Source organism: Neolamprologus multifasciatus, chromosome 12 (genome assembly GCF_963576455.1).
Source record: "Neolamprologus multifasciatus chromosome 12, fNeoMul1.2, whole genome shotgun sequence".
Lineage (NCBI taxonomy): Eukaryota > Metazoa > Chordata > Actinopteri > Cichliformes > Cichlidae > Neolamprologus > Neolamprologus multifasciatus.
In genome coordinates this window covers 36,880,027-36,893,269 of record NC_140450.1, presented here as the reverse complement: position 1 = coordinate 36,893,269, position 13,243 = coordinate 36,880,027, and the positions used below count along the sequence as shown (strand labels likewise).

The following is a 13,243-nucleotide window of genomic DNA, read 5'->3' as shown; positions in this document are numbered from 1 at the left end:
GTGCTCAGTTAATGCACACTATGTGCGAGGACTGTACTGAAGCCCAGTATGGGCACGAGCAAGTTGTAGCTATGACCACACTGTTGACAGGGAAGTTACACAGCTCAGGTATACGAATCAAACCGAGGCCTACTTCTGCATGTAGAGTGAACATGCTGAAAGCAGTGTGACAGCTGGAAGGCTGTCAAGCAAAGGCTCACTAAACTACTTTAATCCTCTAGATCCACTGTCTTTACTCCTGACCAGCGTACACTCTTTGTAAAATCAACTGGACCACCCCAGACTTCATCAGACCGCACGGACTGAAACAAGGACCTGGTGTGTGTTTATCTTCAATCAAACATGGCTGTACGGCATCCATGACACAGACATCCAGCTACAGGTCGAACACCATTTACGTGTATCCAGATTCATTGCACTTGAACGAGACCTGGCCAGTAGCCTATACAGGAGCACGGCAACACTGGGCAAGACGTGTAAGAGCACACTGTGGAACATGTCCAGGGAAGCAGCCACCTCCCACCGGCACAGCTGCCTGGAGGAATGTGAGCGGGACGAATAAGGAAGTCCATCAGAGAAATAACTGTCTATCTGAGGTCCTCCACAGAGCAAAGTGTGCTGTCCTCCAGTAAGGACACAAAGGGTCTGTGAGGTCTCACTCTCCCATGACTATCCCCCTGACTTTTGATGAAGTCCTGGTCATGGGACGTACTACTACTAATGACACCTTCTCCTACACTTGCACTCCACCTTATCAAACTTGTCAAATAAGGACACATGCATCAGATGCCCTTGAATCTCTTCCAGTTCAGCATTTAATACAATCATCCCCAACAGCGAATGAGTCTTGATGTGAGGCTTCAACATCCCAATGAGTCGTTGGATTCTAGACATGCTCACAGAGGCCTCAGTCAGTGCTCGCTGGCAGCAGAACCTCGGACGATGATAAACACAGGAGCCCTGACAGCCCTCTGCTGTTCGTGCTGCTCATCCATGAAAGCACATCTGAATCCAACCTCCTGGTACCGATGGCTGAGGACAGAACTGTCGTGGGCCTCATCAGAAACCCAGTGAAGCCCTTTACAGAGGGAGGTGATACAGTAACAGTCTCTTAATGCCGACCACACCAAGGAAATTGGGCTCTGAAGAGTCAAAGGCACCAAGCTCTTTAGTGTGCTCCTCTCTGATGGTCTCCAACACTAGCTCTGTCGTAAGAAGACGCAGTAGTGCGGCTCTTCTTGTGGAAAACAAACTTCTTGTGGATGCACCGTCTGCATCACTGCGTACTTTGGGAGCTGCACAGTGCAGGTGAGATCAGCTGAGAGGATTATGGGGGTCCCCCCACCTCTGCCAATGCATCACAGAGCCACCGCTGTTTTGAAGGACCGCCCACTCCACACACAGCGTGTTTGACCCTCTGCCATCAGACCTCGATCTATACAGAGCATTATTCCATTCAGCTGCAGAGACTGTATCATGAAAATAATGTTCACTTGACCTGACTCTATATTTATAGTCTTTCCTGTAAGAAATGACTGAGCAAATATGCAGATTCATGTTGTCTGAGGTGAGTAGGAGGTAATGTTAGAAGTCAGCTACTGTAAAGGACAATCGTTCATTGATAAACTGATAACTGTCTGATGATGCAGCTTTAATCACCTGTGGAAGGCTTCACATCAGGTGTCTCAGTGGACAGTATACAAAGTTAGCTCAAAGACCAAATAGTTTGACTGTGTAGATACGTGGAATAAAAAACATTTCTCTGAGTCAGAAATCATTAATGCATTGCAGTCCCAGCTCACTGGCTCCTTAAAGTAAGGATTAAGGTGCACCTGTTTAAAGTTTAATATGACCTATCTGTTCTGGACATCAGCCAGCTGGAGAAAAGTAGAATGTGATATTTCCACACATTTTCAGTCAATAATCTTGGTTAGGAGTTACGGTTTTTTATTTTTGAAATGTATTACAGACAAGATTTTTTACTGTCCAACATCTACACTGATACCACAAATAGAGTATCTGATAATACAGTTACAATCTGATACTGTTACTGTTTCATTTATTGGCAACATTCTTCAGACGTCGTCTCTGTTTCTTTGTGTGAGCAGAGAAGAAATATTGCAACATTATATCGATTTCACTTGCAACATGTTGCTGTCACTGTCACAAAATATCATCAGTATTGCTTATTGTGCGTTGAATACATTCAGGCTCTCTGAGTGTTTGACCTGCATTTTGGTAAGTTTTAGTGGGGGAACCGAGCCCCCCCCCCCCCCTCACCTGTTTACCCCCCAACATTCAAGTTGATGAACTAATTATTTTTGTAGTAAAAAAATAATTATTATTATATTGTATTATTAGTATTAGTATATTAGTATTATTATTATTGAGGACAGAAGGCTCAGCCCAGTGTGACGTATCGTTGGTTGACTGATTAATACTATCCTGGGATACCAGTAAAAGCACGGTTATCTCTCATGCTGCGGGCCTGGACATCAACGTTGGGTCACAGAGCTGGGTCACATTCTCAGTTAGAGACTTGACCGAGTCCTGTAGCGAGGCGCTGTCAGCAGCGAGTGTTTCCACCTGCTGCTGGCTGAATTCCAGGGATTCCCTCAGGGATTGAAATTCCTGGTGAAATTAAAAGTTACAAACATAATGTCATTCGGAATGACACTCTTGTGTGTCCCAGCTTATGACACATGTTTGCTACAGGTCGCTCTGTCATGGTCCTGGGTCATTGATCAAGTAATTTGAATTTCTGGTCTCTTCTATTAAGTCTTTTGTAATATCAGTAACGTGCTAATGTTCGTTGTCTGTTTGTAGCCTGTTTGTGTTACCATTTGTCTTCTTTTGTAAACCTTTTCTGTCTTTGTAGTTGTGTCCCGTTGTCAGTTTGGTCCCTCTGTGTTTCATCCTTTGTCCCCGTCAGTCACGTCTCCGTGTCCATTTATCTCCAGTCGCTGAGTGAAGTTCACATCTCTCAGGTCTCAGTGTGTGTGTTACTTCCTGTTTTATTTTGGACCGTCCCTCGTCTTGTTTGTGCTGTGTGTCTGCGTCTCCCTCCGTCCGTTGTTGCCTCCGTCCGTCTGTTTAACATGTATTTTGCTCCTGCTCTGTATTTTTATTGTTCTGTTTGCTCCACCTGTTGCCAGCTTATAGTTTCGACTTTACTTTTTGTCTTGTAGCAGGTCCAGTGATTTCCACTGATACACTGACCATGGACCAGCTTACTTTCTGTATATTTTAAGTGAAACATGGAAGTGTACAGCAAAATGTTCTGGAATATTTTCAAATAAGTGCAAACTAAATGTTAATGTTACAGTAATGTTCTGCCTTGTCTCTGCTCGTCTTTTCATGCCATTTTTATGTTTTGCTCTCTGACACAAAACAAATTTAAAAACAGGTAAATCCCAGTCAGATGGCTTCTTGTGGCACTGGTGTCTGCCCTGATCACTGGCTTTGTGTTCCCTTGGTTTCTGAGATCCTATCTGTGTGATGACTAGAGTCTCTCTAAAGCCCTGCAGATCCACATAAACAGTGAACTGCTGATGAAGATGACCCAACTCTTATTTTATTAGCATGCAGACCTCATTGATGATTAATAAAAACATTAAAAAGAAGGCAAGTTATTCCTACAGTGCAAATTTCAGCAACCATTATGTTAAGGCACTTTCAAAAACCTTACAGTATTAAAGAGAAAACCCACAGATCAGATCATCGCCACTAACAAGCAAAACGCCAGGAAGGAGTGTGTTTAAAGGGTCAAACCAGTAGTTGTTGCTAAAAGTAGAATGGGAGGCAGAGCCTTCAGTTTTCAGGCCCCTCTTCTGTGGAACCAGCTTCCAGTTTGGATTCAGGAGACAGACACTATCTCTACTTTTAAGATTAGGCTTCAAACTTTCCTTTTTGCTAAAGCATATAGTTAGGGCTGGACCAGGTGACCCTGAATCCTCCCTTAGTTATGCTGGTTCTGCCAGAGCTTCCTTCCTGTTGAAAGGAAGCTTTTCTTTCCCACAGTCCTCGTTCACAGGAGGTCATGTGACTGTTAGGATTTCTTCCTAATGTTGTAGTGTCTTGATTTTACAATGTAAAGGGACCTGAGGCGACTGTTGTTGTGAATTGTTGCTATATAAATTGACCTGAATTGAATGCAGCTGAAGTCCTACATATTTGTGTACTTGCTGGTGTATTCCAGTCTCTGTGGTATAATGTTGTGATCGCTGGTAGGGAACACTGCACTGAAGTCTAACAGGACAAGCACAGGAACGAGTGTTAGAGGATCAGAGCAAATGACAACAAGTGAACAGTCAGTTACAACTACCTCTAAAATCATAAATACAGATCAGTTACATGAGATATCGGTTATTATTCCATCCATCGTGTTACTGGAAATGCCCAAAGACACTTTGTGCATATCTGCTGGATTCAGATGTGTTGAGAAAGTTTGATTCCCTCTGGCTGAGCAGGGTGAGCCAACCAGCTCCAGTGAGCCCAACCTGACATTTTAGATTCAATATTTTTAGATATTTTTGATTCAAATATCAAATAGTATTCTATTTCTTTAAAAAGCCTCTACTACTGACTTTCATGTGTTTTTTAGTTTTGCACATTGGAGTTAGAGGCAATACTTGAATATGAATATCTAAAAAAAATTAAAAATTAAAAACTGAACATTTCATTTCTCTTTCTTACTATCACATTAAATCAGGATGAGTAATTTAGGACAGATACTTTACATTGTTAGTCCTAGTATTGGTTTGTTAAAATATAAAATCCTGTGAAGTGAATATTTATGTACACTCAAAATAATTTAAAAAACTGTTTAACATGAAGAAAATGTCACATTCACTCCACGTTTGAGCTGTGGATCCCAGCAGATTTTAATGTGTGAAAGAGGTGGTCGCTACCTGGGTTGATAAAATATTTTATATATTAAGCATTTAATGTATCTTTATACAATATTATATATATATATATATATATATATATATATATATATATATATATATATATATATATATATATATCTTCTGACTTTGCACCATTAAATGTTTGTGGAGATCAGAGACCATGTAGTAAAAGTGTTGATTTGACAAAGAATTAAATAAATATTGACCAAATTATTTTCTTAGTTATGATTAGAGTTCCCTCTGCATACTCCAGATTAGACTATCTACTGGGGTTTTTTTTATTTGTAGTACAACTTGTGGTATTTACACAACCCAGCATGAAATTTGAATGAAAACACCATGTTTGTAACTTTTATAACTAAGAATTCAATGTTAAAATGAAATATATATTTTCTTTTGCACAATTCACACTCTGTGTGCACTCCAATATTGGGCAGCTTGCGTTTGTTTTTCATAACTAGTCAGTGTTTAGACATTGTTAATGCATTTGCCCCAAACGACCAGTCCTGGAACAAAAGCCAAGTGAAGAATTCTGTATTTTATCTCTAATAGTTTTTGAGACTTTGATGTTCAGAGCTGCATTTGCAGACCATTTTCCAAAAAAAGCATATATCTTGAAAAGTATTTGAGATATGATGCTAACATTTCACCGCAATTTATTCAGACTGTGGACCATAAAACATTTGGGCAAACTGACGAGGGTTCAGCTGAATAAATGTTATAAAATTAGGATGATTTTAGATGGAAGGACTCAGTTCTCCAAAATGACAAATATGCACATATTTAACAAAAATATTTTCTGAGTTGTGTTAATGCCAGAATTTTATGCAATTTGGATAATAGGTGACAGCATTATGTTGAAAACACATATTAAATATACAGATGTAGGTTTCTGTCATTAAAGCTCCTTAAAGCCTTTGACCAGTCGTTCTGTCAGACTTCCTATTTCTTCTAACCTTGGTGCCTCTGAGGGGTCAGGCGCCACATTTCTGGGAGGGTTCGTTCCCTTGCTCATTTCCCATGCCAATTCAATGTGGTCTCATCCAGAGGCCAGCAATTATTTCCCTCAGCCTGCCCAAGGTACACTGCTGCTTTTGTTCCTCGTCAGCTCTGAATACGCTCCCTGAGCCAGACAAACCTGTAGAGTACGTTATCACCAGTCTTTGTGCTGGTGCTTAGCTTCCCTTCTATCTGCTCTATCTCTACCCACTGCAAACATATCAGCTCTTAAAAAACCCACTTTATTATATGTAAAACTCTTACCATCTGCCATTTGTGGTCAAATTGAAATATGACTCTGGTTTTTGGTGCAAAGCTTTTCTTTAGTCTGAACAAAGCTAATGACTCAGAAAATGTGCTGAATAATTGCTGTGCATGTAAGGTATGGACTGAGCGTTTCTGTTATGTTCTTGGACGAGAACATGCCTGGTGTTCATGTGAGTTACAGTCTGGCACAACCAAAGATGGGAGGTGAGAAAGACATCATAGGAACATATGGGTGTTTTTACACATGCTGCTGAAGACTCCCAAACTCAGCAAGGTGATGTTTCCAAATCACCATCAAGCCAAAGCAATAAGCATATAAACAGTCGCTCTACTCGGATGACGCAGAGCGTGGAAGCTGCTGTGGTTGGCAGCTGCTACCAACATTATTCTTAATTTGATTTTGGGAATTGTTGCTACATTCGAGTTAAAAATGCTCGATCAGTAAAACAGAGTAAAGCGCAAAATGATCAAGAAAACCATCCTGTAACTTGTCTTTTCTGTTCACTGCCATCCCTGTAACAACAGCTTAGACTTTTAATCATATACGTCCCAGCTATGAAGGACAGAAGTGCATTTTAATATGCACCAATTACAACCTGCACTGGAGGTTAATGCTTTTGCAGTACAGTATTTGTATTGTAAAAGCTGGATACTGATGATTCAGGGTACGGGCATCTTTTCTCTGACAATAAACAATGTTGTGTCGTAAAGTTTGTCTTCTTCTGTTTTTCATTAAACCTCCTGATTTAATCTCAGTGAGATTTTATTGTAAAAAGCCTTCAGACAGCCCTGCTGACGCTGTGGAGCACCACTTTACATTTCAGAGCAACCTGCATTTAGAAACAATTAGCTTCCTCTGTTCACAAATTTAGACAGATATGTAATTATTATTAGAAATTAGTGAAATTATTCAAATATTAAATATATCGTTTCTAAATCATAACATTAGCCGTTAGGACAAAATGCTGATTCCTGTTTTTTTAGATGTTACATTTCTTACAGTGTTTTTGGTTTGTTTGTTTGTTTGTTTGTTTGTTTGTTTGTTTTTGGGTTTTTGTTCAAAAACAAATCCATACATTTTAATGTCAATCAGAAAACAATGAGTGTCTGTATAATGCAGACAAGTCGATATTGTTTGCTGTGAGCACCCCGCACCGCAGCAGTCACACATTCCCATACACCGAATAATAATAAACTCAAACCTGCAGTTTGATCCACGCTGAAACATTATAGAACCGCGATGTTCACAAACCCCTGAGACTGTTTTGGATATTTTTCCAAATACTTAAAGCTTAAATTCACGCGCTGTGTGCGTTTGTGGGTTGTGTCACCTTCTTTTTGACTCGGTTATTTAATGGCAAAGGGAATAGTAAGAATAGCTTTAGTGTTTTTAATTTTGACTTTTCTTAAAACAAGTAGAATTGTTTCTGTTGTGGCCACGTTATGGCACCGCGTGCATGGCACCGCGTGCAGTGCCGAGCGTGGCCGTGTCTCTTAAAGTTAATCCAGCTATGTGTATAAATGAAGATACACGCGGCACATTTTAGACGCAAGAAGATTTTAAAGGTCGGCGTTTTGTTAGGCTGGAGATGTTTAGCGGTGCACTTTGCGCTGCAGCAGGTAGCAGAGTATACGTAACCTGACACAGCATCTGCACTAACATGACACCCAATTAACCACAGTCTATCCATCCAGGCATTTAACCAGAGCTGATGTGTGTCCGCTCACAGAGAAACACGCGTCAGACGTGCAGGCAAACTCCTTATTGTCATTTTGTTTGTTGATTCCGACAAACAAGCGACAGACCAAACGCCTTGGGGTTTTTTTCTTCTTTTTTTTTTTTTACTTCAGTTAAGAAAGTTACACAAAAGGTGGCAAGTTTGTTGACAATAAATAATAAATAATCTTGCTGCACGGGAACAAACAAAACATTTCCTTCCGGAGCTAACAGTATTTTTATAGTTATTATTAATTTACACATCTTTGGGGAAGAAAAAAATGTTGGACGGACACTAACTCGCACAAATGTCCCACGAAGCTTGTGGCAAAATAGAGGTATACCTTGTTGCAAATGCTTTAGTACTTGGGTCTTTAAGAAAATCATGTAGTTAATGGAGAACCCCCGCCCACACCCCACACAGCCATTTATTATATGACTATATGACGAGGTGCGTGTGTCGAATTAAAAAAACAAAAACACAGTTTCTATTGAAAGTCGCGTGCGCATTTCGCGAGTACAGAGAATTTCGAGCTCTCTCCTCGCCTCCGGGTCCCGTTCATCGGTGAAGCCAGCTTCATGCCTTCTCTGTTTGGCAAACGGGCAGCACCGACCGACCGCGAGGACTCGTCGCGTTATCTCCTCTGGACGTTAGAATGTGACTGTGGTAAATCCCATGATTGTCTTCACAGTGTCAAAATACAACCAGGGGTTGCTTGGTGCAGTCGAGAAGGGTGATATGAAAGGGGCTGTGTGTGTCTGTCCACGCAGCGTCGGCTCAGGCCTCGATGGGGCTGGATACCATGCTGTTCGGCGTATCTGGAAGCTGAGACGACATAGACGCTACTTCGCTGCCCGTCGAGTTCGAACCCGGTCCTCCCTCCGAGAAACTCACCTGCAGAGCACATTAAGCGAACCTTTAAAAGCACAGCTGAAACTTTAACACGTGCACACTAAAAGGCCTTGGATTACATCTACTCATGGGCAGGTCAGCTGCTCAGGGACGGCGCCGCAGAGCAGTTCAGCCGGTGTCAGCAAAGTTTCCAAAGGACATCCGTCCATCAACGTCACTGCAACCATCGACGTCATAATAATAATAATAATAATAATAATAATAATAATAATAATAGATTTGTAGTCACTGCTTTACAATTGCGCGATAAAAGAAGCGGGACCAGGACGGTGTTCGCTTTTACGGATATTTGAAAGTCTGTTAATTTGAGAGTAAACGGAACCAAACGGGAACGGGCTGGAAAACACAATAACACAAAATGCTTTAATTTTATTTAGAAAGCTGGTTTACATCGTCCGGGTGCGCTGCACGTGTCTTTGCCGTGTGTGGCCGGGTTACCCACAGCCTCGTGTCTGTGTGCTTAAGCGCATCTGACCACACTCCCTCGAAATTTGACATACTTGAAATAAACGTAGAAAACGCAGCGTCAGTGGTCATAGTGGTTATCTGTCCATGCTAATTCAATATTCTTCAACAGATTTATAATTATATATATATATATATATATATATATATATATATATATATATATATATATATATATATATATATATATATAGATAGATAGATGGATAAGGAACCTAGCAGTGCTCGCAAACGACACACGCTATTAAAAAAAAACAAAAAGTTGTTCAGAGCAGCTGCTGAATGTCCTCAAAAACTGAAATCACAGCACTTTTGATATCAGCAGCGTGTTAATGTCTGAGCTCGAACCAGGAAATCACGAACCAGTTGTTGGAAAGCAGGCTGGTCGATGTCGCTCTGCAGCGCGAAGTCGCTGAGCACCTTCCAGGGCGGCTGGTAGCTCTGCACCTCCACCGGGTTGGCTTGGATGCCTCCGTCGTGCCGCTCCGGGCTGGCTGCCACCATCGGGGTTCCCGTCATTCCCTGGATGTTCTGCAAGAAACGGAAGCATCCTGCTCAGCACCACGCACAGTTACTGGGAGAATTACACGCGAGGGGGGTGCTGCCGTGTAAACTCACGTGCACGATTGCTCAATCAGCAGAACAATCAATCACATTATGTCTGTATTTCACATAAATATAGACGTGTGTGCGCGCGCGTGTGTGTGTGCGCGCGCGTGTGTAAAAACGTTGCGCATGCTTGACCTCAGAGCCCGGGTGAGCTCGTGCACAGTCCTTCTTGCCTGTCAGGAACTTCTGATTTGAACTTGATGAATAAATCTGCTCTGAGCCTTTCTGGGACTGACACGTTGATTAGTGACGGAAGCAGCCTGCCGACCACGGTGCCACATCACGGGCCTCTTTGATACACGGGTGTCAGTGGATCGGGTGTGATCGGGTGTGTGGGCTCGTGATCGCGTTAAGCACCTACCGTCTTGTCGCTGGACTGCTGCTGTTGTAGCTGCTTCATGAGTTGGCTTCTCTTCTTGTCTTTGCACCGCTTATTCTGGAACCAGACCCGGATCACTCGCGGGCTGAGGCCGGTCATCTCCACCAGCTGCTCCTTCATTAGAGCGTCGGGCCTCGGGTTGGCGTTGTAGCAGGTCCGCAGCGTGTGCAGCTGCTTCTCGTTCAGCACCGTCCGGACCCGGGTGGTCTTCTCGGGCTGTTTATGTACGTGAGGCCGCAGAGCGGGCTGACGGGCAGAGATTGGTTCTGCTGTGGAAAAAAGTGAAAAACATCCGATCAAATGAAACCCGTGGACTCCAAACACGGACACGCGAGCGCGCGGACAGGACGCCCTTTAATTCCTCTCCACACGCGCATGCTTCTTCCACAATTTTGTGAATTCTGAATGTCTTTCAGCATCTTGTAGAAATGTTTTTGACTTGGTAACATTAAAAAACGCGCGGCTGTGGTCCCTGAACACCAGAGAACCTCAGAACTGCGCTCACACGTCCAGAGAAAAGCGGGCCTTTGGAAAAGATGCTTTTTCGTTATTTAATTAGCTTCCGGTCTCATTCAATATTCGATTAATATGTGGAAGAACACTCTGACATATCGGAACCAAAGCCATTATTTGTAACAGCAGGAATGGAGCAGGCTGCCCAAAGCCATTGAAACATTGATAGGAATAACCAAAACTATGAGAAGGACCAGCAGCCGTGTTTCCTGATCCCCTCCAACAGGAATAATTGGACTTTTTCGGACAGAAGCGCACCTCAGGCCTTTCTCTAATCCTCCCAGTCTGCAGAAAACAAGTTACACCAGCCAAAAGCATGAGCAGACAACAGGTCCACTAAAATAAGGCCAACAAACCAAATATGACAGCAGAACAGTTCCACTCTGTGTGGCAGGAACACGTTCCCCTCGATGGAAACGCATTAAACACAGATCAAACATGGGCAGTAAATCCCTCTGATATCGCAGCCTGCGTTTGACAAATTTGAAGCACACGAAACAAAATGTATTTCATTTTTAAGGAGTACAAAAATAAAAAATACAGGAAACACCAAAGTGTGAGCTGAAGTGCCGGCCTGCAGCAGCAGCAGTCCTACCTGCCATCTGCAGCGGTCTGGCGGGGTGCAGGGGGCTCAGCGGGTCCCCGGGGCCCAGGCTGGCCCGTTCCACAACATCGTGGTCTGCTCGACAGAAGAGCCCGTCTTCCCGCAAAGCAAATTCGTCCCCCGGGATGAGCTGCCGACTGCAGGCCACGCAGCGGAAACACTCAATGTGGTAGACCTTGGAACGGGCCCTCATAACGAAGTCGTTCTTGCTGAAGCCGATGTTGCATTTAGCGCATTTAATCCCGTATAACCTGCGAGGCACACACATGCAGGGCTGGTCATTCACACGGCACACAGCTCGGCCACTACACACTGGTGATGATAATAATAATAATAATAATAATAATAATAATAATAATAATAATAATGGTTTAATATTTACTTATTTGTAATAATTACAAAACGCCCGAGATGTCCACATTCTCATTGAAATTATTGTTATTATTATTATTATTATTATTATTATTATTATTATTATTATTATTATTATTATTATTATTATTATTGCTGCTGCTGTTGTGATTATTATTATTACAAATATAATTAAATAAAACTATCAACTTGTAAATGAGCTTGGTGAAGTTGAGCAGGAATTGTGAGCTGTCTGCTGTCTGCACAGAAACGTCCTGCGGGTTCTCGCTCTGTGTGATTTTTCACACTTTGCTCCGGAGTATCCTGCGACCTTGAGTTGTGGTCTGGATGAATTATATTGTTCCAGAACGTTAAACCACGTCTTATCGCCGCATTACGAAATGCCGGCGCTACTTTCTACATAAGCTGCTGTATCGAGTAACTGTGATTCTGACACGTCAAATGAAATGTGCCGGTGACAAAAGGGACTCCAGGGAGAGTAAACGAGTCCGCATCATCTCAACTTGATCTTGTAAATATCAAAACAACATAATTCCAATTTTCGAGCTGCTCCAGTTCTTCGTCCCGTCCCGTCCCGGCCGTCCTACCTGATGTAGTCCCGTTTACAGTAAGTCTTTCCATCCCTGACGAAGCACGTGCAGGACTCGTCCAGGTACTGGCTGCACTCGGCACACTTGAGACAGGCGGCGTGCCATTCAAGGTCCGGAGAGACCCGCAAGATATACTGGTCGTGGATCTGGTTTCCGCAGCCCACGCACAAAGACACCAACCGCTTCTCTGGAAGGGCAACAACATAAGAACACATGAAACACTCTTTAGCACACCAATTATTATTATTATTATTATTATTATTATTATTATTATTATTATTATTATTATTATTATTATTATTATTATTATCAAGACTACTATATAGGAGGTAACACAGCTTTCATATAAATAAATATATACATATATATATATATATATATATATATATATATATATATATATATATATATATATATATATATATATATATATATAAATATATATGTATATATATATGCGTGTGTGTGTGTGCCGAGTTTAATAGGGGAAAGTCATATACTGTGTTTGCGGAGATCACCACGTAACCAAGTCAACTCTTAGTTCTGAAGAATTAAGTTCCAGCATGGATCCAACATCGAACACAGGTCTTACTTTTCGGCGGGTCCCCCATGTCTCCCATGTCCACAAAGTAAGGCGACGGTAGGTCCACTGTCACAGCGAGCTGCGGAGCCTGGAAGCCTGGGTAAGTCCTCCGCTGCCGGGCTGCCGGACCAGGAGCTGCACTGTCCGGCTCGGATAGGGAGTGTGTGTACGTGTGTGTTTCCAGTGTGTGTGCAACTCTGACAAGCGACGGGGCTGACGTAGGACATCAGCACGTCATCTGCATGAGCAGCTGATTGGCTCTGCAGACCCTGACCAGCACACGCACACACACACACGCACACACACACACACACACACA

General features: G+C 42.5%; 2 protein-coding genes across 3 annotated transcripts in view; both read right to left on the bottom strand.

The window, feature by feature from the left end:
- LOC146507489 (uncharacterized) overlaps positions 1-13,243 on the bottom strand; it is a 153,971-nt gene that overhangs the window by 121,896 nt on the left and 18,832 nt on the right. The gene's annotated exons all lie outside the window — the stretch shown is intronic.
- Positions 7,195-13,128, bottom strand: isl1a (ISL LIM homeobox 1a). Of its 2 annotated transcripts, none has more exons than XM_085181121.1 (6): positions 12,934-13,128; positions 12,339-12,528; positions 11,371-11,630; positions 10,245-10,531; positions 9,638-9,805; positions 7,195-8,791 (listed from the first exon to the last, which is right to left on the bottom strand). In XM_085181121.1, exons 1-6 carry the CDS (start codon positions 12,959-12,961, stop codon positions 8,675-8,677), a joined length of 1,050 nt encoding a protein of 349 aa, XP_085037247.1. In that variant the 5' UTR covers positions 12,962-13,128; the 3' UTR covers positions 7,195-8,674. The 2 variants fall into 2 exon arrangements, with proteins under 2 accessions (XP_085037247.1, XP_085037248.1); XM_085181122.1 differs by having other exon boundaries at positions 10,245-10,528.